The following is a 26,432-nucleotide window of genomic DNA, read 5'->3' on the forward strand; positions in this document are numbered from 1 at the left end:
AATACTTGTCTACCATAAAAAAAAGAGTATAAAATAAGTAGCTGAGGGATGCTTGTTTCTCTTCATATGGGAGTATGTGTGTGTTTTTATGTTCTAAACGGATACAGCCTATGCTGTATCCTTCAAGTGTGTCCTGAAACACAAGACAACACAACTGTCTTCCTGCCCACTGTGAAGTAAAGAGAGGAGAAGGCGGGACGCCTGCGGGATTCAGCCTTATCTCGCACTCCGCATTCAATCCCTCACAGCAGGATGGATAAATACCACAGGAGAGGAAGGACAAACACATTTTTCCTTAACCATCCTTCTTTTGCTCTCACTCTCTCACTTACACACACACACTCACACACACACACACACTCACAAACTCTCAAATGAATGCGCAAATAGGGTTCACCATAATTTGTCCCTCTGTGATTGTACGCCGCAGAAGTGTGGGCTCACCCTGGCGTGTAAGCTGCTTATCCATTTACCATGCTTCCTTTACGCTCTCTACGTCTGGCTGGGAAAATTGATTTTATATTCAGTGACCAAGTTGAATTATTTGGGCTGAATCTCCTTCTTTCCTCTTCTTTTTGGTGGTGACAAAATGTACAGAATGCCAAATAAGAGCATGGGAAAAAATAATTGCGTTCTGTCTGTCTTTATCATCAGTCCATCTGTATTATACAGATTTTTTTTGATGGTTTCCTATGATTCATGTGTAAGCATCTGTTGAGCCACAGAAAAAAAAGAAAAAAAAACTAGGTTCAGGCACATACAAAATCTGGAAACTTCAGATAACCTAAAAGTCCAGGCTCCTCAGCAACCTTTATTGCCTTCTGTCCTTTCAACACACACACACACACACACACACACACACACACACACACACACACACACACACACACACACACACACACACACACACACACACACACACACACACACACACACACACACCTATCTAAATGTAAATCATGTAATTCTTGCCTTCGGGGAAAACTTGCTTCAGCAGCCTGCCTCTCACAGGCAGCGGTTTCCCTTGGATGTATTTTAAGGAACAGACTGGCGGATTGAAGGGCTTCATGTTGCAGCCCCTGGCTGTTTGTGTGTGTGTGTGCGTGCATGTGTGTGTGTGTGTGTGTGATCGTAGATGAGGTTAGAGGGTATAGACAAGAGAGCTGATGAGATTTTGAGGACAGATTAATCCTCGTGTGTCAAATGATCATTGTGTATGTGCTCTTGTCGCACTGAGGGAGCGAGATAAATGAGAGCACTAATGGTTGTTGGTCTGATCTGATCTAATCTCTCAATCAGTGAGAGCAGCTTTCTCTCTCCTCTCAATCCTCCTCAGCCAGTGATAGCATCAGGACTGACATGAGCCGACAGCCACGGCGCTGTAGCATATACCCCTACCCCACATATATTCCTGCTGCAGCTGTCATGCGACCCCGGGCGCTGATGTGTGCATGTTTTTTATGTGTGTGCAGTTCTTGGCAGACTTGGAGTCCAACCCTCTCCTCCGCGACAGTGTAGAATGTCAGCGGCTCCTGATGGAGGGCATGAAGTATCACCTCTTGCCCCAGCGCCGGCCGCTGCTCCAGAGCCCCCGCACACGGCCCCGGAAGGCCACCGTGGGGGCCATGTTTGCAGTGGGGGGCATGGATGCCACGAAAGGTACCTGCCCCGTGCACAAAAGTTTACACACATCCCACACAGTCAAGCAGCATCAAACACTACGGCCTTCGAAGTGAGCTGTCAGTTACATCCACACCAAGGATGCGTGCGTTTAATTGGTTAAGTGATTAGAATTCTGCCCCCTCGCTTGTCGGCACCTGAAATATTAGTTGTTAAATCAATTAGCGTTTGATTCATGTTCGCGGCTGCTCAACTGTCATGCAGCTGTCTGCCACTATTAGGGGCTACAGAACCGTTTGGCACCGTCCTCCCCTTTTCCCCGCAGCAGCGCTCAACAGACGGCAGGCTTTAAAGAGGGCAGAGGGAAGTTGAAGAGATGTTCTCTCCAAAAAAAAACAGCAAAAATTGAAAAGACTTTCATCGATATAATGAAAACAAGGTTGTGTGTAGGATGTGTCAGGAAAAATAAGACGTTAATTACCCCTCTTGAGCAATACAGCCACATTCCACTCAGTCATTTCAATATCATCCTGCAGTCGGAGTTCGACAGCTGGCTTGATATTGTTTACCCGGAGATGCTTTGATTCCAATCGGTGTGAAAAGATGATGATAAGATGTAGTTCCACCTAATTTTGCTGCCGGTAAAGACTTCAGGAGGTTTAGAGATGCGTTATTCCTGACAGCATGGTGCCAGAAATGCACGGCTGTCCTCCACAATGCTCCACCTGCATTTAAGATTCAATATGTCAAAGAATATGATGAAAAGTTTTAAGAAGAGCTTAATACACACACTGTTTTTAGGTCAGTCGCTGAAATACTTCACTAGAAAAACATTCTTATTTTGACACCAGTAGACGACTCTTAATGAAAATAATGTTTGGCTGACTGAGAACTTTTTCACCTGGAGATTCCTTAAATCACAGAACTGTAAGACTGAACTCAAAATATTATTTGTAACCTTTGTGACCGTAGACATGGAGGACTGAAAGCGGCAAAATTGAATGAATAATACACCATCAGATAATTGCTTCAGTGTCATTAATTAATTGAAACTGGAATTAAATATGTGTCATTAAATATAATTAATGATTAAAATACTAATTCGCTGTTTGTAAAAATAATAATTATTTCACTAGTAAAGTATTTATGCCTGACGTGTTCATTCTTTTGGTATAATCTAGGTAAATATGTCTTTGAATCATCTGAATACAGAAAGAAAATGTTTCAGAACTACTTCATCTTTGTGTAGGAGAGCATCTCTCAATAGCCAACCACTTTAAAGTTCTAATGAAGTTTTAAAAGCAAAAAATATGAACTAAATTACAGTACAGTGCAAATAAGAGAAATACCTTGTATTTTTCAGGGTTTGCTGCATCCCTGGTGTTTTGGTAAAATGAAATATTATAGTGCTTTTGTGTTCATTCTGGTAATAGTTGAACCATATGACTGAACATTCGTTTTGTACTAACAGTTACAAAAGACCATTTGTTGGAGATTCTTTTTACCCAAGAGAGCTTCACAATTTGATGCATGCAATTTCAGCCTCTTTTTTTTTTCTGTCCAGGTGCCACGAGCATCGAGCAGTACTGCCTCCGCCGGGACTCCTGGCAACAGGTTGCCACGATGAGCGGCCGGAGGTTGCAGTTCGGTGTCGCCGTCCTCGAAGGGCGTCTCTACGTGGTTGGAGGCCGAGATGGACTGAAGACCCTCAACACTGTGGAGTGCTACAACCCGCACAGCAAAACCTGGAGCGTCATGCCGCCCATGTCCACACACAGGCACGGCTTAGGTGAGCCTCGGTGGGCGCAGGAAGCAGCTTTGTCTGTGTTTTTGTCAGTGCTGTATCTCTGTGGATGGACAAGGTTTTTGTTTTCTGTCCACTGAATTTCAAGTGTTGCCTCGGTAACCATTAATGAATGAAATGAGTCCTGCCCTTCACTTTTTCCCTCATACTGTATTCTCAAAGGTCAGTTTCTCTGTAGAGCAACCCTGCTGCAGCAGATTGAGAGGGAATATGTATCAAGATGTTTTCAAAAAGGTGGATTAAGTCTCCATTTCTCATTTGAGCCTGAGTCTTGTCATTCACATCACAAGTATGCTATTGCTATACCTAAAGAAATATAAGGTGTGCTGCTTTTTCTCTTCTTTTTTTCTTACTTATGTATGTGTAGATGTATAAGACTGAAGGTAATGATTCAAACACACATCTGGCTTTGCAGATGTTGTGCCAGATAAATCCTCCAGAGAACAGTGGCGTTAACATGCTGGTAGCTCTGCAGGCCTAACTCCCTGGGCGTATTTGCATAGAAAATGAAAACAAATCCCATCTGTCCTAAATGAGTGAGACTTTTTATGAGTTTGTCTAAGCTGGTGCTGTTTTGGAACATTGCCATTGTGGATGCTTGCGTGTTGCAGGTGTGGCAGTCCTGGAGGGACCCATGTATGCAGTGGGAGGACATGATGGCTGGAGTTACCTCAGTACTGTGGAAAGGTGAGAGGACGCTTCACACTCGGCCCTTTGTATTGCATTTATAGGAATACCGCACCGCAGACTTTTCACTGAGGATATTTCTAGACTTTAAAGTCAATGTAAAATCCCTTCCTGTGCCCTTTCCACTTGTTATGATATGTAGAAAATCTTTAAACAGACAAAAATCCCTGATTTCACCGTTTTTACCTTGAGAAGTTGATGCATTTCTCATGGAATTCTGTAAAAGATTATGTTCCACTGTTATGGACCTTTTAGAGTACAATAAATATGATTTACTGAACGCATTAAGCTTATGTTTGAAAACTAAAAGTAGTGTTCAGTACTTCACAGGGTGTATATTTAAGTATCAATCAGGAGAAGAGACTGCAAGGAAAAGCTTTGTTAGGAGAATGGGACAAAACATATGAGAAGCACCTCTCTCAATATTTAGTAGAATCATGTATCATTTCTAGTGCGAAGGAAATTGGGCGGTAAAGCAGAAATTACCAAATATGTTGAGAAAGTATACCTGAGAAATGTGTTTCTAACTTTGTGTGCTGACATAACAAGGCCCACAATAAATACTCCGTTCTCCTTCTCTACACCAGGTCTTTTCATTATATTGCTATAGATTCATTTACTTTCCTCACAATAGTTTTTTTAGCTGTAAAGTTTATGTCGCCTGTAAATATTTTTGCAATACATATTGTGGTTGAAAACCTTTGCATTACTGTCTGGTGTTAATTTGTTCACCACCAGTATTTTTCCATTACTTTACAGTTCCACCAGACTAGTTGGTCTCTTATAATACATTTTGTAAATTTAGAATTGAACCACATTCATTTATAATTGCTCTTTTCTTTAAAATATTTTTCCATTTTCACCAAAAAAAGTCCTTACTTCTTAATATGCCTTTGTTTCAAAAAAGTATTTAGATTGCTCAAGTCTTGGGAAAAACTAAATTTAGTGTCTGTGGGAGAGGTCACAGACAGTCTGCAATAAAAAGACACAACAGGAACAACATGTAGTTGGAGAAAGAGATAAAACATAAATCCACTTTAATTTCTTGCGTTTCCATAAGTGCAGATTAGTCTTGTCCTTCTTTTGACATGACTTAATTGAGTTGTTCACAATCTTTTTATCAGGTGGGACCCTGCAGCCCGCCAGTGGAGCTTTGTTGCCAGCATGGCTACACCAAGAAGCACCGTGGGAGTTGCAGTTCTCAATGGCAAGTAAGTGATTTCACAAATCCACCTGCTTACTGCCACCCTGCTATGCTGGGCCTCAAGTTAAACATGCAGTATTATCTCTAAAGTGCTGCACTCAGCCAATAGTTTAAGGAGAGATTTCGTTTTACGACTGTTTCCTGTTGTTCCATGTTGAGCACAGGGAGGCACTTCAAGTAAAGACATCTATCAGCTGGGCTGAAAACATTGCAGGATTTGTCTGTATTTGGTGAAAAATTACAATAAAAAGAATTTTTAATACACACAACTGTGGTATGGATGGTGCACCACCTCCTGTTTGGCCTTTTATAGTGCTGCGTGAAGTAAACTAAATAACCCATCATTAAGTTAAATCGTACTCGCTGGAGCTTAAAATAAACAGAGTATTTAAAAGGCTTTAACTCGCATATTTTTGGTCCTGTGGTGAACACACAAGATTTTTTTTTTCTTTAGTTTTAGAAAGGGACCGAATTGTGCAATGTGTCATGTGGGAATTGTGAGAAAATGTCCAAAACATCACATTTTCCTTTGCTTATTTAGAAGGCAAGGGTTGAGGAGGGGAAGGGTTTTGTTATTGTAACTGTTGTACAAAGTCACCCCTGCACAACACAGACCTGCTGCCCCATGAAGTACACACACACACACACACACGCGCGCGCTTTTTAACAGCATACTACATAAAACCCTGAATTGGAAAAGGGTCAGACACACATTTTACCAGCATGGTTTAATAAGTTCAGTGCTTCAGCTCCTCACTTGCCCTGAAATTAGAGAGAAGTTATTTGAATCAAAACCCCTCACTGTTGTTTTTATTATTCAGTGCCTGCGAGAGATGCTGGAGTGAAAACTTTTATAGATGCTAATTAATACAGAGGCATCACTTTTATGCAAACCATGCCCAGCAGAGGTAGGTGTGTGTGTGTTGGTGTGTGTGCGTGTCTAGCATGTATGTGTTGGGTATTCTCAGGGCTCTTTGCCTGATGAAGCTCATTATTTGCTCGACTGGTTTTGTTTCACTTTCTTCACTATCCAAACTTCACATTCATGGACGTGCATACACACATCGATGCAGAAGCACACACACAGACACACACACACACACTCACGCACACACACACACACCGAGTTGAGTAGCATCGCGATGCCCCAAGAGCGTTAGCTGATTGATTTTGCTCACCTTGTCTTACCCTAAGAAAACCTGCACGTTATGCAAACACACACTCTCTCTCTCTCTCTCACACACACACACACACACACACACACACACACACACACACACACACACACACACACAGACCTTGTGCCATATGTTTCCTTGTCATCAAATTGAAAGGGGACTTCCAGAGAACAGACATGTCAGCGGTGTTTTGTGTGTCCAGGCCAGTTATGCTCTCTTCGTCTCTTTCAGGCTGTATGCAGTGGGAGGTCGAGACGGTTCATCCTGCCTGCGCTCAGTGGAGTGTTTCGACCCGCACACCAACAGGTCAGAGACCTGGGACTTCATTTGGCCAGAATTAATTGCCAGCTCCTGTTTTTATTTCCCGTAGACTGGTCCCTCCAGTGCAGTGCCTCTTCTTTAAAGGTTATTTGGCAGCAGATCAAAGGAGGCTTGAACCCTCTCAGGATTCTGAAACGGGCCACATTTAAACAACTTCTGTATATCAAGTGCTTTCTAAGGTCTCGCTGAAGAGATTTAATTTTTTTACGTTTATCAGGCGTCCCTCAGTGCTGAAGATACTGAATCCCTAATTTCCTGGTTGTAATTTCCATGTATAGGTGGAGTGCTTGCGCTCCAATGGCCAAAAGACGCGGCGGTGTGGGCGTGGCCACCTGGCACGGCTTCCTGTACGCTATCGGAGGTCACGATGCTCCTGCCTCCTCTCTGGCGTCTCGATTAAGTGACTGTGTCGAAAGGTGACTCTCATTTTTATTAATTAATAATTACTTTAATGTGATTATCATATTGTGGGCTATCTTCCATAACATGTATAACAAAAAAACTTCTTTACAAACGTTGTGTCATATTCACACGACACATTGTGCTCATGCTGTTATTTGCATGTTTATCTGTGCAGGTATGACCCTCAGACAGATGTGTGGACAGCTGTGGCCCCAATGAGCATCAGCAGAGATGCCGTTGGGGTTTGTCTGCTTGGCGACCGTCTCTATGCCGTGGGCGGGTACGACGGCCAGGTGTATCTGAACACTGTGGAAACGTACGACCCTCAGACGAATGAGTGGACGCAGGTACTGTCCAGACACACACACAGCAGAGAGTGTATACAGTTCTCTGTACTTGCACTTCAGCATGTACCTCGTATCCTGTACAGGCTCAGGGGACTTCCAACAAAAATAGATGGAAATCAGCCATTTTAGAGACTCGTATCATGCTGAGAACAAGAGGTCTCGGTTGGAAGACAATGTTGTTAGCACATAGTGTCAGAAACTAAAACAAATAAAACCATAGGTGTATTGTCAGTCCTGTTCGTGCAGCATGACTCTGCCTCGTTCGTTTATCACAAGCCTCAATACTCAGTACTGTGAACTCAAAACAAATGACACAAGTAGGAAGTTTCAGGGTTTAAATGTGTTGCAGCTTGTACTGTCTTTTTTTAAAGCAGTGGTCATGAAAACACAACCACAGGCTCTCAGACACCTGGAGCCGAATAGTGCTGCTTCCTTTTAATTGATCACATTTTGTAGAATACCTTTAATCTTTGTGGCTACCGTCTCTGCAGTCTATTTTAAATTGATAGTGATCACCAGCCTCAACAAATACTCTGCACTGCTACCTCCACGCCTTTGTTTCTCTACATGTTCACCTGGATGCACAGCTGTCTCCTACCCTACAGGCTACCTGCTTCCCCTCAGGAGTGTACTGATAACTATTACTTCCCCCCAACTGCTGGGCTCAGCACAGTGTTACAGTCAGAAGTGTCAAACATGTGGCCCGTGGGCCAAAACCAGCCCATCAATCGAGTCCAATCCAATTCACTTCCCGAGATGACCTTGAAATTTGTTAAAATTATAAAAAAAGAAGACGTTTCCATAAGGGCAGAGGACCTAACACAACACCGAGAGCTCAGCTGAGAGTTCAGGGATGTGGGGCTGTAGTGAAAGGTACTGTAGCTGCCGCAAAGCGTGTGCTGGAGCATTAACTCCAGAGCCATGCATTGAGAGTGGGTTTTTGTGAAAACATGAATGTTGAAGGCTTCAGAAAGTCATGTGTTTTGAGGACTGATGTGATTTTGCTAACACCAGTCTGAAGACAAGCACTGTGGAAGAGAGGTTTCCAGTTCTTTCAGCAGAATTGTGGAGCCTGTTGAAGGACAGGCTCAAGTCTGCAAGTTTGCAGCAAAGAAAGAAATACGAGTCAAATGCAGACCAAGGTTTTCAATCATTTTCATGAATTTTGCATGCATTTCTTCAGACAAAATACTGGGGGAAAAAAATCAATTGAATCTGAAATATTTCATATTATTTTGATTTTTTTTTTTTTTGCACTAAAACAAATGGAAACATTTTGACTTCTCATTATTCGTTGGTTATTATAATGTTATTTTACTTGTTTGGCCACTCTAGATGAGATTGCTACACAATCTGGCACCTGAAATTTGTTGACAATAATGTTCAATGATTGAAGCTCTGGACTATATCATTGTCCATTTTCTTCATTTTCCTAATAATCCACTGCAGCTGGTTAAAGCGGTCATTTGCCTCATATTGTTGAAAAGAATGCTTTATTCCCCTTTTTTGATGAACAATGCAAGTCAGCTGTTTGCTGTGTTTCTCTTATACAAACAAAAACGATATTGAAAACTCGACCATTTAACATACGTGGCCTGCTTTCAGCAGTCGTCTCAGCCTGCTTCACCGTTCACATTTCATAGGAAAGTACCAATGTGTAGCCTGGAGCCACAACACTCAAGAAAACCTTCAGTTGACCCTTGTGTCCTTCACTCAAAGAAGAATCAAACAATAACAAAAAGCCGTGTGTGTTAAATATAGAGTCCTTAAAGCTGCCTCTTTTCACATAAACCACAGAAAATCTTGAGAAACCCCAGACTACCAGAGACCACTGTGAAAATGGAAATCTGCTCAGGACTCTATTGTTCTCTTGATGTTATTCTCCTGAGGCTGTTTCGGTTCTTATTTTTATATCATTTAACGTGATGAATTATCACATAATCTTGTGGAGCAGATGGGGGAGCTTCATGGTCATTAAAATACAGTATCATCAGCACATAAACACAGAACAGAGAGCTTTGTTGTAGTTCAAGTTGTTAGCAGTTATCGAAATATGAGAATATATTTTCATTTACTTTCAGCTGAGTCTGTCTACTTTCCCAAGAAATAAATGCAGTATTCACTTCAGTTTCAGCTCTATTTTGGTCTTCCAAAGGCAGGAGTCAATGCTGGTTATGTTGTTTTCAGCATTTCCCCTGTAAACAACAGATTTGAGTTAATCAAAACCGCAAAGTTTCAAGCTCTGAAAAACTGCATCCCTATAAAGCCGAGGAGATGTGAGCAGTCTGTGCATCCCCACGAGCAACCTGTTAAACATCACATGCTGACATTTGGATATTTAAAGGTACTGCCTGCAGCGACTCCGAGCACAGATGAGGAGTTGCTAGATGTTGACTGTATAGTATTCAAAGTGCTCCATATGTTCACGTATTTCATTGCATGCCTTCAGCCGAAAGCACAAACGGTGATTTGATCATCGACCGGCCCTGACGGCCACCGCCTCCGTTCTCTCCGCTGTCCCTCCAGGTGGCGCCGCTGTGTCTGGGCAGGGCGGGAGCGTGCGTGGTGGCCGTCAGACTGTGACTGCACTGACCGAAACGCTCTCTGGGACAATATGGGGGGGGCCCTCGGAGACGGCCGTCCCCCCGGCCGACCCTGAACGGACTCCAGGAGGTCCATCTGTCCACGCTGGGAAACAGGAGACCGGTTTCAGGAGCCTACCGGACGCTGGCCTCCTCACCACCTGCTCATCAGTCAGATTTGAGGCAGAGATCGGAGTGAATGTCGTTTCAGGTTTCTGATACTCATCCTGATAACTTGTGCCACCCAAGTGAAAAGCAGTGAATGAAGGCAAACCTCAAGCGTGTATCCGAGCACGAAACAACAGCTGTCCTTTTTTTTTACCCTCGGTTGTTGTTTTGTTCCTGTAGACGAGCTGGGACACACGCAGGCACACTCACACGTATATATAAACCAAGGTGGCTGCTTCCAGCTTCTATTTCTGCTGATGAAAAGGTGAGAGACAGAGAGAGGATGTCAAAACTGCCTCATCATGTTAGGCTTTCGGTTTTCCTAACATCATCGGATAGTGTGTATTGATGCTATTTTAATATATACCCTATTATTTTTATGCCACGGTTGGCAAGTTCTTTTCTCCGCTGCTTTACAAATGTTGCCTGCTGACAGATGAAAGAAAGACTTTTGACATAATCAGCACAACCTCATGAACACCATCCTGTAAGGAACTACGAGGGGCTTTATTATTTTCAGTCAAAAACACGCAATGCTTCATCTCATTTTTCTGCTTGTATGGCTTCCGTGTTGCATCAGCGCACATCTCAAGCTCCTGCCAACAGCTGCGTGCAGTCTATCGCAGCTTTTTTTTTATTGAACACAGGTAAGGTTTTATTTTTGTTTGTTTTATTTGCATTTAACTATTTTCTTCGAAATCCTGCTTTTTCTCACGTAATGAAGTCTATTTATCGAGTAGATCCACAGCCCCAAGTAAGAGTAAGAATAACACTGCTGTGGCCCTTTGTTGATCCCTGCAGGGAAATTTTGTTTTCAATTTCCTCCGGAGCACAAGGTCAGCTATTTACAGGCTTCATTTTATACAGGGTCATTTGAGCTTTTCTGCCAACCAGCTACCTTATTTTTCTCCACAGCAGATGCAGTTTTTTCGTTGTCTGCGTGTGTGTGTGTGGATGTGTCTATGTGTGCGCGTGTTGGTTGTTCAGAGATTGCACGGAGTATATTTTTATCTCAAATGAGAATCTGCCCCCCCACTCCCCCCATTCTCCACATCCTCAATTCCCTGCTGCTTTCTTGCTTTCTCTTCATCCCCATTTTCCCATTGCATCACTACACACACACACACACACACACACACACACACACAAGCACCACTTTGCTTTAGAGCAGAATTATGACACCCCGACAAAATATGAACAACAGACCATATAATGAGAACTTGAATTTAATAACACTATTCCAGCCGGCGCCGACATTTTGTTTGATGCCGAGTTCAAAAGCGTAATTAGATTTGATGCTGCCGACGACAAAGTATCAGACATGAGTGTGGAATACGAGTCCAATGAAATGAACTCAAGTGTTCATATTTACGGGGTTGTTTAAGTAAACTCACTCGACAAGAATCCTTAACAGTGCAAACACACGCTTCAGTGATTCCATGCAAGGTCCTTATTTGTGTATTTCTTCTCTGTTTGGGTTGTGTGTGTGTGTGTCTTGTGTGTGTTGGTGTGTAAAGAAAGAAAACATCCTGACAGTGAGAGGCAAAGCAGGCATCCTGTCTGAACTGACAGATCTGGAGCTAATGTAGCCCCCAGGACGCACTTTACAAACGCGCGCGGACATATCGCGCAGGAACACATGCGCGCACACAAAATTCGTACAAAGACACACTTAACCACACAGCTGAAAGCCAAGAGCCCCAGGAGTCAGTCGAGATTGAAAAGCTGCCCAAATTTGCCGGCATGACATCTAAAAAGCAGACGGGCAGACTGGCAATTCCCCTCAGCCGAGCTGATGTTTATTCAAGCCTAATGCACTGCTGCATTATTCTATTTTCCTCCACTCCAAACCTGCCTGCTGTTTATTGAGAGCGAGTCTCTTTATTTCACAGCGGAAGTGTGTCACCTCTGCTGCGTGATCCGAGTCAGATGTTAAAAATAAAAAAGACACCGACATTCCAAATCCACTACGTATTGAGTGTACATGATGTACATGAGCAAAGGAAACGCCTGTATGTAGTCGTATTGCATTATACTGTGTATTCTATAATTTCCACTAAATGAATAACATGAATTCAAATGAAGACGAGGTTAAATAAAGACGGTTGGTGAAAAACAGCACATCTCTTTTTTTTTTTTTAATCGAATGTTTCATTTTATGAAATGAATATTGTATGTACTATATATGATGCTGTATAATGCTGTGGTTCTTTTATACATTAAAGTCAACATGTCATTAAGCTCTTGTTTCTGTCCTACTGTTTTTTCTTTTTCTTCACATGGCTTCAACAGCTTTGCTTCTGTCACGATCTGAATGAATGTCATGGAGGGGTAATTGTGTTTATATGTGGCTGATATCTCTGACAGCTCGGGGGGGTTCTGTGTGTGTTTTGGCTGCTGAACTGCAGCTCTGAATTAATTTACAGCGGCAGGAGGTTAAAACGAACCCTCATTACTCGTAACTGAACCCAGTAACTTTAAAAGCAGGAGCCAGAGATGTGGCAGCAGGTTGAAGCACTGGCTGAGTAAAACGGGTGTGTGTGTGTGTGTGTGAGGAAGAGGAAGAGGAATGCTCACAATTTACAGATACTTTAACCTCGGGACAGCCACCGGTTGCCAAGTGATTCCCTCCGTTATTTATAGCTGGAGAGGCTTTTAATCATAAGCAGGTTTGACAAACGGCTCCCGGTGGCACTGAGGAATGATGCCACTGACCTTGCCTCTCTGCTGCAGCAGCACCTGAGTCTGCTACGTCTGATAGAAACAAGAGGGAGACACAAAGGACACTGCAGGACAGTGTGACTGTTCAACAAGATTCATAAATGACCTGCAGTCATGGAACTGTAGTTAAACCCTCTACATGTATGTTAAACAGAAAGCTGTTCAGAGCTACTCCTTTGTTTTTTTATTCTCATGGACATCCTAAAGTTCCCAGAGATCTCGCTGCTGTCAGGCTTCAGTGTGCATAAAATGATGCACTGAGCACCGGGAATATTTCCATTCGATCGAGCGCTTCAGCCATAAAAGATCCAGTGTCTTAGGTTTTATATGCTATCCAGTAAAAACACAGCTTCAGTCAGAGTATATATGTGACAATGTTAGTCATTTAAGACCAAATTTTCCAGCTCCTGGAGAAATAAAAGGTGTTACTGGTGTTAATGCAAGCTGGACACCTCATTTACAAACACTCGTCACTTTGTATTGGTTTTGTTATATAAAGTTCAAGCATTAATCACAGCTATGGGAAAGATCCAACTATTCAATATTAAAGCTATCAACTTAAAATACTGATGCAGTCATGAAATTTCATTGTAGACCTTGAATATTTAAACAATCCCACAGTAGGATCCGTTTACCTGCTGCTAAAAAGCTTTGATGTAGGTGCGTAAAGCTTCAATATTTAAGCACTAATAGCTGAAGATATGATCAAAAGCTCAAATTGATGGTAGTTATTAATGATGATAACATTGTGGTGAAGTTGCTTTGTTGAGTCGAAGTATTAATCATCCAGGGGAAGAGTTGAAATTCACACCCTTTTGCCACTGCAGGGAGCTCAATCCATTGACTTGAAGATTTATTTTTAATCGCAATTGTTCTCATGAGGATAGACTAAATAGATGTATCGTATTTGAACACAATATATGAAGACAGTTCAAAACATTTCTGGCACAAACATCGACTTCAATGCAAGGATGAAATAACATTTTAACACTGAAAACTTACTATAAATTACAGATTACAGATTTAATTTGTTTCCACAAATCCAGTACATGAAAAAGGTTTGAGAGGGAGAAAATTAACAAACAAACAAAAATAAAGTGACAAAAAAAACCAAAATGTCAGGGTTTTTTTTTTTTATTTTATTCCAATGATATGTTAAGCAACATAAACTTTTTATAGCTGACACAGGCACAGAAAAAGATATTGTGGTTGATGTTTGACATTAGGATGCCTACAGTATGGATGGTGTGTGGTGCATTTAAAACTTTATTTATAGCTTGAATGCTTCGGCTCTAGTCTTCCTCATGTCTGATTGAGAGTGCAAAGCTGCCATCTTCTGCATCTGTGACGAAAGTGCAATGAAACCACTGACAGTGTATAAAAGATGGATTGACTTGACTCATGGTGTTCTGAAATCTGTTTTGAAGCTTCCAGCAGGACGTCTCCATACTGAACATTGGGAACCAAATATAAATGTGATTATTCAAGCCTGTCACGCAGACAGAGGGGGCGCTGTGATAGGATGATTTATGCTAAACTTTAACTCATAAAACAAAATCAACAGAAGATTTATATGAAAATCGAAGTCTGGTCAAGCCGGTCTGGTAGTGGGAACCAGTGATAGAGACCAAAACATGTTCTGAGATCATGTTTTTAATATGTTTATTTTCACTTTGAGATTTGGCATTTTTGAATGGGTTCTAATGGTTCAATGTTGTTGTCAGAAATACAGAAATATATTTTGCTTACCATAAAGGCAGTTTTTTCTTTTTTCTTCTTATTTAAAAATGTTTGACCAAATGTTGGGTTGTGACTTAAATTATGGGTTTAGTTCATATTTCAGAAACTAATATAGCTATATGAACAGTATTGACCTGAGAAAAAAGATCCAAGAATGAGCCATCCACCCTCTGACACACGTGACTTTTTATTTGCAGCGAACCTACCGAAATCATCACTTAGAAATGTTTTGATTTACTGAAGCTTTGTTCATCCAATACCAACTTTCTTTGTGTTGAAAAATGCCATATGAAGATTTGTTAGTAACACATTGCACATGATAAAATTTAGCATTTATGTACCAATGATATTTGTTCAGCCACCAGTTTTATGCAGCACCCACAAACAAACAGGGAGATGATCCATGGATTTTTAAACTCATTTTCTGCTGATTGACAATTTAATGAAAAGGCTAAAAATTCAAACTTTTGTGGTTGTAAAGCAGCAAGTGCAAGAATGTCTTCTTGACAAAGCAAATCAACAGTTTTGAACAACTGTCTTGTAACTTATTGGTAGTATAGCAGTTTGAATCCACTGCGCCAAGTCAACAGGGACATATAGAAATTATAGTGCAATGTATTATGAATGTATTAATTTATTGTGAGTTTCAGGAGTAGAATTTATCTTAATAAATGTATTTATTATTTATGTTATCGCTGTTTATTATTGTATATATAATATATTATAATATATTCATATTTAATCCTGAATTTCGGAATAAAAAAATATTTATTTATTTATTTATTTATTTATTTATTTATTTATTTATGTTCTTATATGTAAAAAAATACAAATGAAATATTGGTGAAAAAATGTTTTAAATGAAAACACATCACAAAACTAGCATGGCTTGACTGGATGTATTAAGTTGGTTTTATTTATGAATGAAATGTAACACAGTAAACAAAGAGGGAGTCCATGACGTGATCGCCATGACGACTGTTGCCATGACATCTCTTTCTCCTGCAGACGCTTCGGAGTGAAGCATTGTGGGAAACCAACATACAGCATCGAAGATATCTTGAGACGAGAAGGACGACTAAAACTTATGAAGAGCACATGTGAGCAAGATGAAGGTTCGTAACAGTCGAAGAAGTGCAAATATGCGGATTGCACGCGGCATTGCGTGGTTATGGTTGGCTGAATTACAGGAGTGTCAAGCTAACAGGCTAGTTAGGCTAACAGAGCTAGCAGAGCTAACTCACGTTCAGCTGAAATCGAGGAATTTCAGACGCCAGTCTGTTAGCTTTTCTAACACACTGTTTTCCAAACATGATTTCCATTAATTTTTTTTTTTCACGGGTAATGGTACGTCCAAAGGTTCTACTAACTATAAACATCCAGTACTGTCTGTTTACCACTAACTAGGAAAAATAAGAACAGCGAGAAATTGTCTCTGATGTTGTGTTTATGTCCACAGAGTGTTTTCGTTCTTGCCGAAAAAGTCTGGGCTGGTTCAAACCTGTTGTATCGATGGCAAAAGAGTCTTGGCAATTACATTGCTGTTGCTGGGTGAGTAAATTTTTGGAGCCTCAAGAAAAATATTAAATAACTTTCTTCAATTCAAGTTTAACATCAGGACTGGAGCTGTATTTGTTATTTCTCATTGTATTCTCACAGGCAGGACAACTCTGTCAAAATATATGATCGACATGGGCACAAGTGGACTGAACTCAGTCTCCCAGGGTCAGTTTGAGAACATTGTTATTGCTCAGTTTTCTCTCTGAATCAAAGTTATGTTAATGGAATCTCATCTCCCTTTTGTTAATATATTTCTTCCTCTCTTTGTAGGCGCTGCGTCGGAATGGACTGGGATAAGGATGGAGATATTCTGGCAGTGATAGCTTCAAAATCAAGCTCCATCTTTTTGTGGGATGCCAGCGTGAATAAAACGACTCAGATAGACAGCGGCATGAAGTATGACAAGTATCCCTATTGAGTAAAATTCTATCAAAATTTGTAAACCAAATAGAATTCTCTAGTGGTGTGGTTACTACCCTAACCCCTCACTCTTCATAGAATCACACATCGCTCATACTTTACAAGTCTAGGTTTGTTATTCTTTGTTTCTGTCCCCATGTTTTGAACAGAGATCAGATGTCCTTTATTTTGTGGTCAAAGACTGGTCCCCTTCTGGCTGTCGGTACAGTCAAGGGAAACCTGTTGATCTACAATCAGCAGACTTCACGCAAGGTCCCTGTGCTGGGTAATCCACACACAACACAACGTCATTTCTCCATATTTTCATTAAGACTTTTTTTTTCTTTTTTGTATTTATATATTTTTGTCTTCCCAATATTCACTAGGTAAGCACACAAAAAAGATCACTTGTGGATGCTGGAGTTCTCAGAACTTACTGGCTCTGGGAAGTGAAGACAACACTCTGAGTATCAGCAATCATGAAGGGGACACTGTCCGACAGGTGGTTACAGCTTTAGCATGCCATGTCTTTTTTTTGTTTGTTTGTTTTATTTGTTTATATATTTTCTTTATTATTTGTAATGAATGAAAGAATGCTCTGCATTACTAAGCAATACATACAATGAGGAAATATAAAGGTGAAACATTGCTTAAATACAGTATATTGTTTTGTCCTTTTGCCAGACGACCCTCCGTGGGGAGCCTGCTGACATTTACTTTTCAGTCATGAAGACGGATGAGAGATCTGCTCAAGGGGAAAGCACAGTAAGTTTGTTTTCACCTGGTTTCTGTTCATGTTTTTTAAACAGTGTATATTTATGACTGCTGCTTTTTTAGAATGACTTCCTTCACAAATGAGATTTGTCTCCATCGCTGAAATATTTTTGTGTGTAAAAGCAAAATGCGGATGCGGTGCACATTTGAAAGCATTCAGTTTCAGAATACAGGTTTAGTTTTATATTTTTTCTCTTGTCATATGTCGACTTGATCAGAATTATTGATTCTTCAGGTCAGTGTGTCTGTCGACAAGAAGATATTGATGCTTTTCAACGTGAACGACCCTGAAAATCGGATCGAGTTGGCCTTCCAGCCCCTCTATGGGAACATTGTTTCCTACCGCTGGTACTACATGTGCACACACACCAGACGCTGATACTGACTGACATCAAGATGCACTGAAAACATAGTATTTGCTCCCTTTCTGACCGTCTAGGTATGGTGATGGGTATATTCTCATTGGCTTCTCCCATGGATACTTTGTGGTTATCTCCACTCATATCAGGGAGATTGGAAATGAGCTCTATCAGGCTCACAACCATAAAGATTGTCTTAACAGTGTGGCAATCTCATCAGCACTAAACAAGGCTGCTTCCTGCGGGGACAACAGGTAAGAACAGGTTTCCCAGCAAATAATGGTGACACTCTTCATTGTGACTATTAATTGTAATTTTTTGTTTGTTTGTTCGGCAGTATCAAAATCCACGAGCTGTCTGATCTCAAAGATATCAGCAATATTGTTCAGTTGGATGATGAGACTAAAGGTTTGTCCTTTTTACAGCATATTATTTCCACATGCCATTTTGATGAACTCCTCTCTCAAGTCCTGATTGTCGCCCTGCAGGTCTGGATCAGTTGAACTGGACAGATGATGGCCAGCTGTTGGCCATCTCCACACAGAAAGGCACTCTTCACGTCTTTCTTACCAGGCTGCCCATCCTGGGCGACAGCTTCGGTACCCGGCTGGCTTACCTCACCTCGTTACTGGAGGTCACAGTTTCCAACCAAGTGGAGGGGGTAAGGAAGTAATCACAAAAAACCTAGTAGCTACAGTTCATCAGATCTATTTAATTCATCTTTGAAATAGCAACAAACAAACAAAACAAATTATTATTTGGAAAAAAATAGAGATGAATAGAATAAACTCAGGGAGCAACAAGCAATGAAGAGATATTACATCGTCATTGCAGGCAAGATAATCCACTTGCTGCAGACTTGATGGAGGAAGGAGGCTCAGATCAAACTTCCAGTTCCATTGTCAGAGATCCTGCAGGAAGCTAGACGGAGAGGGAGGGCACAGACTGGAGAGCGACGGGCTCTGTATGAAAAAGAGCAGTGCTTGTTTTCATTCAGAAGTACTTTGAATATTGAGACCTTCAGTCTTCTGTGTTCTCAGGAGAGCACAGTGGCCATACAAGTGGAAGTGGAGCCCTCCGTCATCGCGGTGGGACCTTATCATGTGGCAGTGGGGATGAACAACAGAGCCTGGTTTTATGCCCTAACAGATGAAAAACCAGGTAAGTGTGTTAAACACCGAGTCGGGGCTATAGCTGAATTCTTTATTTGTCCACAGATGTTTGTGCTACAGTGTTCATGACATGATTTGTGTCACTCAGGTTATCAGAAACTGAAGGATGTTGAGTATTTGGGGACAATAGTCAGCTTGTGCCTTAACTCTGACTATGCAGCAGCGCTGTTTGAGGGGAAAGTGCAGCTGCACATGGTGAGTTGTTCAGTGGGAATGTTTTAGGTCTGATTTGTTGATAAACAGCTGTGATCCAGTTAATTTATTCAACAGATTTATTGTTTTATCAGCATCAAAATTTGCTTGTCTTTCTGTGTCGTTTTTAGATTGAAGGTAAAGACCACGACGAGAAAAAGCAAATGAAGCTTTTTCCAGACGATGAGAGGAAAGGTCGGATCCTCTGCCACGCCCTCACCGCTGACTTCCTCTACTACGGCACCGATGTAAGGATGAGCTCTACTCCACCTCGGCCGGCCACACTGCTGCAGATGAGTTCAAGTCACTGGAGGTTCTAATCTCTGTTTCTCAGTCAGGAAACGTTGTGTGTGTCATGGTGGAGGACTGGGAGACGGTGAGCAGCTACAGTCACTCCGTCGGCGTGAGGAAAGTCTTCCCGGACGTGAATGGCACGCGGGTCGTCTTCATCGACAACAAGAACAGCGGCTTCCTGTTTTCCCCTGCGAATGTCAGTGCAGTCACTTCACACACTGATGCACAAATACAGCTAATCATGCAGTGATCTGGAATCAATCTGTAGTTTGAACATATAAAACAGGATTTATGCATTTTAAATTATGTAAAAATAACCTATAGACTTGAAGAAGACTTTATGTAATCTTTGTGGGTCCATTTGTTTCTGTCTAATTCAGGCGACCGTCTCCTGCTTTGAGCTCCCCAACTTCTCCCCCACCATCACAGGAGTGCTGTGGGACAACTGGCACGCGGACAGAGGAGTGTTTGCAGCGTATGACGACGACAAAGTCTACACCTACGCGCTACATAAAACCACAATATATGGTGAGGAGCCGCGTCGTCATCGTCACACACCCCAGTGACGCAAATATACAGGAGGAAGCTGAAGGAGCCTCAGAGAAGGTTCAGTCAGCCGTGTAAACACTGACGCGTACCAAGACCTCAGCTTGATATTGACCCTACTCTCCATCTCTGTGCTCAGGTCCGCAGGTGGTCGTGGTGGGAAGCACTCCACTACTCTTTTCCCAGAAGCCTTTGCTGTTGTACAACGGCGAGCTGACTTGTCAGACTGCGAGCGGGAAGACCAGCGACGTCACTTTGAGCACTCACTCCTTCCTCAAGCACACGACCGGCAAATCAATGGATTCACCGCAGGAGCTCAGCAAGCAGATCGGCCAGGCTGTCCTGCTGAAAAGGTGCCGGCCTTTCAAATGTTATCTGATTTGTGTTTGTGGTGGAAGAGTCAGCAGAGAGGAACATCTCTGTTAGTCATATTTGCCTGTTTTTCAGTAGAAATTTAGACTGCAGACTAAGATGTTTGTTTAATCTGTGCTTGGTTTTACTGGTTGCTTTTGGAAATGTGAGACTTTGTGTTCAAGTAAATCCGAATTTAACATTTTTAAATGTTATATTTTAAAAAGATTGAAAGTCACCAGGCTCATATGCTTGGGATTTATATTTCAAACATATTTCATTAAATGTGTTTTTCTTTATTCCTCCATAACGTCAGCCTGAAACTTGTATTTGCACTCTGCAGTAGTGATGTAATGTTGGAGAAAAGAGGAAATGAGTGTCAATTTCAAGATCATTTCATGTTTTCGTTCAGATTTCAAGAGGCGTGGGATCTGTGTAAGGCAGCAGGCGCTGACGATGACTGGGCAGAATTAGGAAAAGCCTGCTTGATCCACATGGAGGTGGATTTGGCCATCCAGGTGTATCGTATGAGTGGCAACGTGGGCATGGTCCTGTCACTGCAGGGCATCCAGGTACATGCAGGTTTAGCTTTATTCATCATGCCCTCCTTGTATCAGGCAGTGCTCCTGTCTGTTTTGACGTAAAATGACACTGCTCTTACTCTCCCTCTTCTTCTCTTTGCAGGGAATAGAGGACATGAAGTTACTTGCAGGACATTTAGCCATGTTTCTGTGTGACTACAACCTGGCTCAGGACCTTTACCTGTCCTCCAGCTGCCCGCTCGCTGCCCTTGAGGTCTGTTTATTTTGATTTTTGAAAGCCCAACGTGAACTGCTTGTCTTTGTAACTTCGTATGAGGACGTTAACATAGCTGATGACTGTATGAAAGCCATTTTTAATGTGTTGTTTATGTGGTTAGATGAGAAGAGACCTGTTGCACTGGGACAGCGCTCTCATGCTGGCCAAGAGGTTAGCAGAGGACCAGATTCCATTTATATCCAAAGAATATGCTGGACATCTGGAGTTTACGTAAGTGTACACACACACAATACATTTTTTGAATTTGATGTGCCAAAACATTCACTAAAGCTCTCTCTTTGTAGTGGGGACTATTTGAATGCATTGGCTCACTATGAGAAAGGAATGACTCACAATAATAAAGTAAGCCCAGTGTCTTCTATCAGTTATTTCCCTTTGGTGAAATATGCCAGTTGTGTTCTTTTTTTAATGTGTGCGATGCAGTTCCAGGATCATGATGAGGCGTGCCTGGCCGGTGTTGCCAGGATGTCCATCAGAATGGGCGACATCCGGAAAGGAGCCGCTCAGGCTCTCCAGCACCCGAGCAGAGTCCTCAAGAAGGAGTGTGGAGCCATCCTGGAGAGCATGAAGGTAGAGGAAGAGTTCAACATCAGTGATGAGCGTCCGTGTGTTCTAAACAAGCAGACACAAGACCACGATGTTCTGTCATCCTACAGCAATACTCTGAAGCGGCCCAGCTCTATGAAAAAGGCCAGTATTACGACAAGGCTGCGTCTGTCTACATCCGTTGCAAGAACTGGTGAGACCTTAATCAACACACACCAGAGATCACACTGGAAACTTTCTCTCCTCCTGAATGATTTTCCTGTCTGTCTGTGTGTTCAGGGCGAAGGTGGGGGAGTTGCTCCCAAATGTCTCCTCTCCTAAGATTCACCTGCAGTATGCGAAGGCCAAGGAGGCGGACGGCAAGTAGGTCCAGCGTTTCTGGATGTGTCTCCTCTGCAGACGTTTTTTTTAAATAGAGGAAATCCAGTGTGACCTGCATTGCTTGCATCAGGTATAAGGACGCAGCACAGGCCTACGAGAGCGCCAAAGACTGGGACAACGTCATCCGGGTGTTGCTCGACCATCTCAACAACCCTGAGGACGCCGTTCGTATCGTCAGGGAAACGCAGAGCATCGACGGAGCAAAGATGGTTGCCAGGTAGGATAAATCAGACCACAGAAAGAGTTTTCCGATAATGAAGCCACTTTGTGCTACATCATGAATAGGGTTTTAATAAATGCCAGCTCTTCTGAAATCATGCCAACAAACCCCACTTTAGTTGCTTGTTAGCGGCTTAACATTCATTATAATGTTACATTCTGTGTAAGCAGCAGTGTTTGCTTGCTTGGTCTTTAAAGACTGGAGGATGTTTTGTAAGTTATAAACTCTGGAAGCATGAATGGCCACGTTTCCTTGCTTTCTGTTGCTGATTTCTGATATATGTTGAGTCTTTCATAACAAATTCTAAGGCTGCAGTTGAAAAACATTGACTAAAATAATCGTTTTGATGACTTTTTAATAGGAATAACATGTCACTAATGATCGACCCCGCGACCCCGAAAGGGATAAAGCGGCGGAAAATGAATGAATGAATGAATGAATAATGATCGATGGTCCAAAGTTTCAAATAATCTTGGATCTGCTGCTGACATGTGTCCTAATCACAGCTATTTAAAAACATTAAATCCACCCTGATGAAAAGATCATAGTGTCAGGTTTTGCAAGTATGATGTATTTTATTTCAAATGATCAATGAATTCCCATCAAGTGTATTTCTTTACAAATATATTTGTCTGTTGCCAATTGTTGGATCTTTGTTTCGGTTTGTGTAGTTTTCCTGTTTTTATAAAATCCTTGTGTGTGTGTGTGTGTGTGTGTGTGTGTGTGTGTGTGTGTGTGTGTGTGTGGCAGGTTCTTTCTGCGTTTGAATGACTACGGCTCAGCGATCCACTTCCTGGTTCTGTCTCAATGCAACGATGAAGCCTTCCAGCTGGCTCAGCAGCACGGACAGATGGAGGTTTATGCAGACATCATCGGTCAGTCTGTGTGAAAATGAGCTTCATAACATGAATACCCCCATAAAAATTCTTTTCTTTATCCCTTCTGCACTGTTTTCTCCTGGTCTGAATTGTTTTCATTTTAACCGTTTAAAAACAAACTACAAGTTCTTTATCGATGGATCATCGATATCGATGCTTTCATTGCTTGTGGGATTTGTTTTCATCAGGCTCCGAGGCCACGCAGGAGGACTACCAGAGCATCGCTCTCTACTTCGAGGGAGAGAAGAAACACCTACTGGCCGGGAAGTTCTTCCAGAAGTGTGGACAGTACAGCCGAGTAAGAGGCGTGAATTCGTTCGTTTCCACGTGGTTCTTTTTTTTTTTAACGAGCTGTCATCCACGTGGCTTGTTTCTCTCTGTTCGCGCCTCTCAGGCCCTGAAGCATTTCCTCAAGTGTCCCAGCACCGAGGACAGCCTGGCCATCGAGATGGCCATCGAGACGGTGAGAGCTGAGCTTGTTAAAGCCGATGTCATAAATACAACACGAACACCACATTTAAACTGAGTGTGTGTGTTTGAACATGCTTTGCGGTGCAGGTGGGTCAAGCCAAGGAGAGCTCTTTGACCAACCAGCTGATTGATTACCTGATGGGAGAAAGTGATGGGATGCCGAAGGTACCGCCGGAGCCTCGCTTTCTCTTTCAAACTGAACTTTCACTTTGCCAGCTGTCAAGGTTGATTTGAGTTCAACAGACACGACCTCAAATGACCCTGAGAAATAACTATTGGCCTAACTACTTCTTCCTTTATTTTATTTTTCTTAATTTGGGCATAAACATCCAGCTATACTTTCTCTACCATCAACATTCGATACAGTAAAGCAGAAACATTCCACACAGAGCTGAAACTCCACATTACTATAGGTTTATTCTCCTTTCCAGGTAACGTTGTTGTTTTAAAATGATGATTTACCTACTGTTGATTTGTTGACGTTTCACATTCCTCTTCAGGACGCAAAGTATCTCTTCCGGCTGTACATGGCTCTGCAGCAGTACAGGGAGGCGGCTCGCACCGCCATCATCATCGCCAGAGAGGAGCAGTGTGCAGGTAGGAAAAGAAATAAACGTTCACTGACCGTCACACATCTTTCAAATGCAAACTGAGCTTACATACAGTCTCTGTGTTTTATCTCTGTAGGAAACTACCGCAATGCTCATGACGTGCTGTTCAGCATGTACACGGAGCTGCAGGCTCAGAAAATTAAAATCCCTGCGGAGATGGCGACCAACCTGATGATTCTCCACTCATACCTGCTGGTCAAGGTCAGAACCGCTGCAATTCACTTCATCCAGTTCAACACCATGAAGCAGATCTGGTGACGTTCTGTCAGAGAGCACATTGTAAGCTTTTGTATCTTTAATCATAGTCATGTGGCCATTTTATATGAATATGATCAATGTTTTTCTCCAGATCCATGTGAAGAGAGGAGACCATCTGAAAGGGGCTCGCATGCTCATTCGTGTCAGCAACAACATCAGCAAGTTTCCTGCTCGTGAGTCAGACTGGAGTTTCCTTTCTCCCAAATCGAACTTACAGCCAGATACACAAGTGATCTAACTGGTGTGTGTGTGTGTCTGTGTAGATGTTGTTCCCATTCTGACGTCGGCAGTCATCGAATGTCACCGTGCTGGACTGAAGAACTCCGCTTTCAGCTTCGCCGCCATGCTGATGAGGCCGGAGTACAGAAACGACATTGATCCAAAGTACAGGAAGAAGATCGAGGCCATGGTTCGGTGAGCGGTTTGGTTCATACCTGAGGGCTTCTTCCCTCCTTCCTGTCTTCTAGAGTCCGTCTATTTACTCCGTTTATGTTTCACCACAGGCGTCCAGACACGTCGGAGCTGGAGGAGGAAACCACTCCCTGTCCTTACTGCGGCTTCCAGCTGCCACAGAATGAGCTGCTGTGCATCTCCTGCAAGAACAACCTGCCGTACTGCATCGCCACGGTACCAAACCTACCATCACTCAGGGTCCTTCTCTGAATTCTCCCCTCAGAAGGAACTCTTCATTTCCTGTTTCTGTGGTCACTTTTCTTCCAGGGTCGTCACATGCTGAAAGAGGACTGGTGCATCTGCCCTCACTGTGAATTCCCTGCTCTCTACTCCCAGTTCATTCTGTAAGTGACACACCAGCTGTACACTTGGATTATTTGTCACACTGATTTTGAACCCGACCCACCGCTGTGACTGTTTTATCTGAAATGAACATAATTATGAAGAATCCATCATCAGATCTCATAATACTATCTGACTCTTATTGAACAGTTTTTCATTGCCATCCGGCCATACTCTGTTTTCCCACTGATCTCTGTTCCAGGCTGCTGGCGACTGAGACGTCGTGTCCCATGTGCTCCGAAAAGCTGAGTGCCCAACAGCTGAAGAAGCTCTCCGATTGTTCCAGTTATCTGAAACCCGATGAGGCCGATCAGTGAAAAAAGAAAAAAAAAAGGCTTGAATTAATCAAAAGAATAAGTGATGTTTGAATGTTCAGAATCAGTTGTATATTATATAATTAAATATTTTTTATCACTTTTCTACAGACCCCGTCTTTTACAGCAGGCTTCTCCAGCCTCTTATGTCTGAGCAACTTGTGCTGAAAGCTCCTGGTGTTTTTTTTTTTGTTTTTTTTTTATGATTTATTTCTATATAAAAGAGTTAAATATGCTTGTGTCAAGTCATCTCAGCTCTCTATAAGCTCAAAAGTTAAAACTCTTGGAGGAAGCTTTGAAATACCACCAAAGCTAAAAATGATGTGGACAATTCCCATGTTTTCTATACAAAGATGAAACAATTTTGGGGAAATAAAATGTGAACAGTGTCATAAAAACTCTTGCAGGATATGAAATTCCAAACGCCTTATCTGTAATAAACCTGGAAAAGTTATGAAGAAAGAAAAGCCATCGCCACGAATCGGCTGAATGTAAACGCTCCAGAACGAGAGCAGTGGATGGATGTTTTAAGAGTATTCTGATGGTGAAACTGAGCTCCAAAATAAGGATAAAAGGAAATACATTCCTTAAAACATCTACAAACCTGGACTTAATTGATTTTTTGTTTGCTTTTGTAATGTTTATAATTTAAGCAAAGAATTGTCAGCCTCATAGCCTCACAGTATTTTGTATAATATTGAGTGTTGTTGAATTTTTA

The 26,432-nt window shown here is 42.1% G+C and overlaps 2 protein-coding genes across 3 annotated transcripts in view; both read left to right on the plus strand.

Moving 5' to 3' along the window:
- Positions 1 to 12,365, plus strand: part of klhl5 (kelch-like family member 5) — a 52,476-nt gene extending 40,111 nt beyond the window's left edge. For both annotated transcript variants that reach the window (XM_030095120.1, XM_030095119.1), the window contains 8 exons: positions 1,473 to 1,659; positions 3,185 to 3,409; positions 4,036 to 4,111; positions 5,236 to 5,322; positions 6,725 to 6,799; positions 7,093 to 7,230; positions 7,392 to 7,563; positions 10,090 to 12,365. In XM_030095120.1, coding sequence (XP_029950980.1) covers positions 1,473 to 1,659; positions 3,185 to 3,409; positions 4,036 to 4,111; positions 5,236 to 5,322; positions 6,725 to 6,799; positions 7,093 to 7,230; positions 7,392 to 7,563; positions 10,090 to 10,146 — 1,017 coding nt within the window. In that variant the 3' untranslated portion in view covers positions 10,147 to 12,365. The remainder of the gene's footprint in view (positions 1 to 1,472; positions 1,660 to 3,184; positions 3,410 to 4,035; positions 4,112 to 5,235; positions 5,323 to 6,724; positions 6,800 to 7,092; positions 7,231 to 7,391; positions 7,564 to 10,089) is intronic.
- Positions 12,366 to 15,802: 3,437 nt separating this feature from the next.
- wdr19 (WD repeat domain 19) lies at positions 15,803 to 26,317 on the plus strand. The gene is made up of 36 exons (XM_030095117.1): positions 15,803 to 15,889; positions 16,234 to 16,325; positions 16,434 to 16,499; positions 16,605 to 16,730; positions 16,904 to 17,019; positions 17,120 to 17,235; positions 17,418 to 17,498; positions 17,743 to 17,855; positions 17,947 to 18,120; positions 18,204 to 18,274; positions 18,355 to 18,527; positions 18,907 to 19,027; positions 19,127 to 19,233; positions 19,362 to 19,478; positions 19,565 to 19,720; positions 19,905 to 20,052; positions 20,210 to 20,423; positions 20,834 to 20,993; positions 21,106 to 21,216; positions 21,341 to 21,450; positions 21,525 to 21,582; positions 21,664 to 21,810; positions 21,897 to 21,979; positions 22,066 to 22,149; positions 22,238 to 22,384; positions 23,138 to 23,262; positions 23,454 to 23,563; positions 23,660 to 23,728; positions 23,824 to 23,901; positions 24,237 to 24,333; positions 24,424 to 24,548; positions 24,697 to 24,778; positions 24,869 to 25,019; positions 25,109 to 25,232; positions 25,326 to 25,402; positions 25,603 to 26,317. Exons 1-36 carry the CDS (start codon positions 15,884 to 15,886, stop codon positions 25,715 to 25,717), a joined length of 4,050 nt encoding a protein of 1,349 aa, XP_029950977.1. The 5' UTR covers positions 15,803 to 15,883; the 3' UTR covers positions 25,718 to 26,317.
- Positions 26,318 to 26,432: the final 115 nt, after the last annotated feature.

The sequence above is a fragment of the Salarias fasciatus genome, chromosome 6 (assembly GCF_902148845.1).
Source record: "Salarias fasciatus chromosome 6, fSalaFa1.1, whole genome shotgun sequence".
NCBI classification, from domain to species: domain Eukaryota; kingdom Metazoa; phylum Chordata; class Actinopteri; order Blenniiformes; family Blenniidae; genus Salarias; species Salarias fasciatus.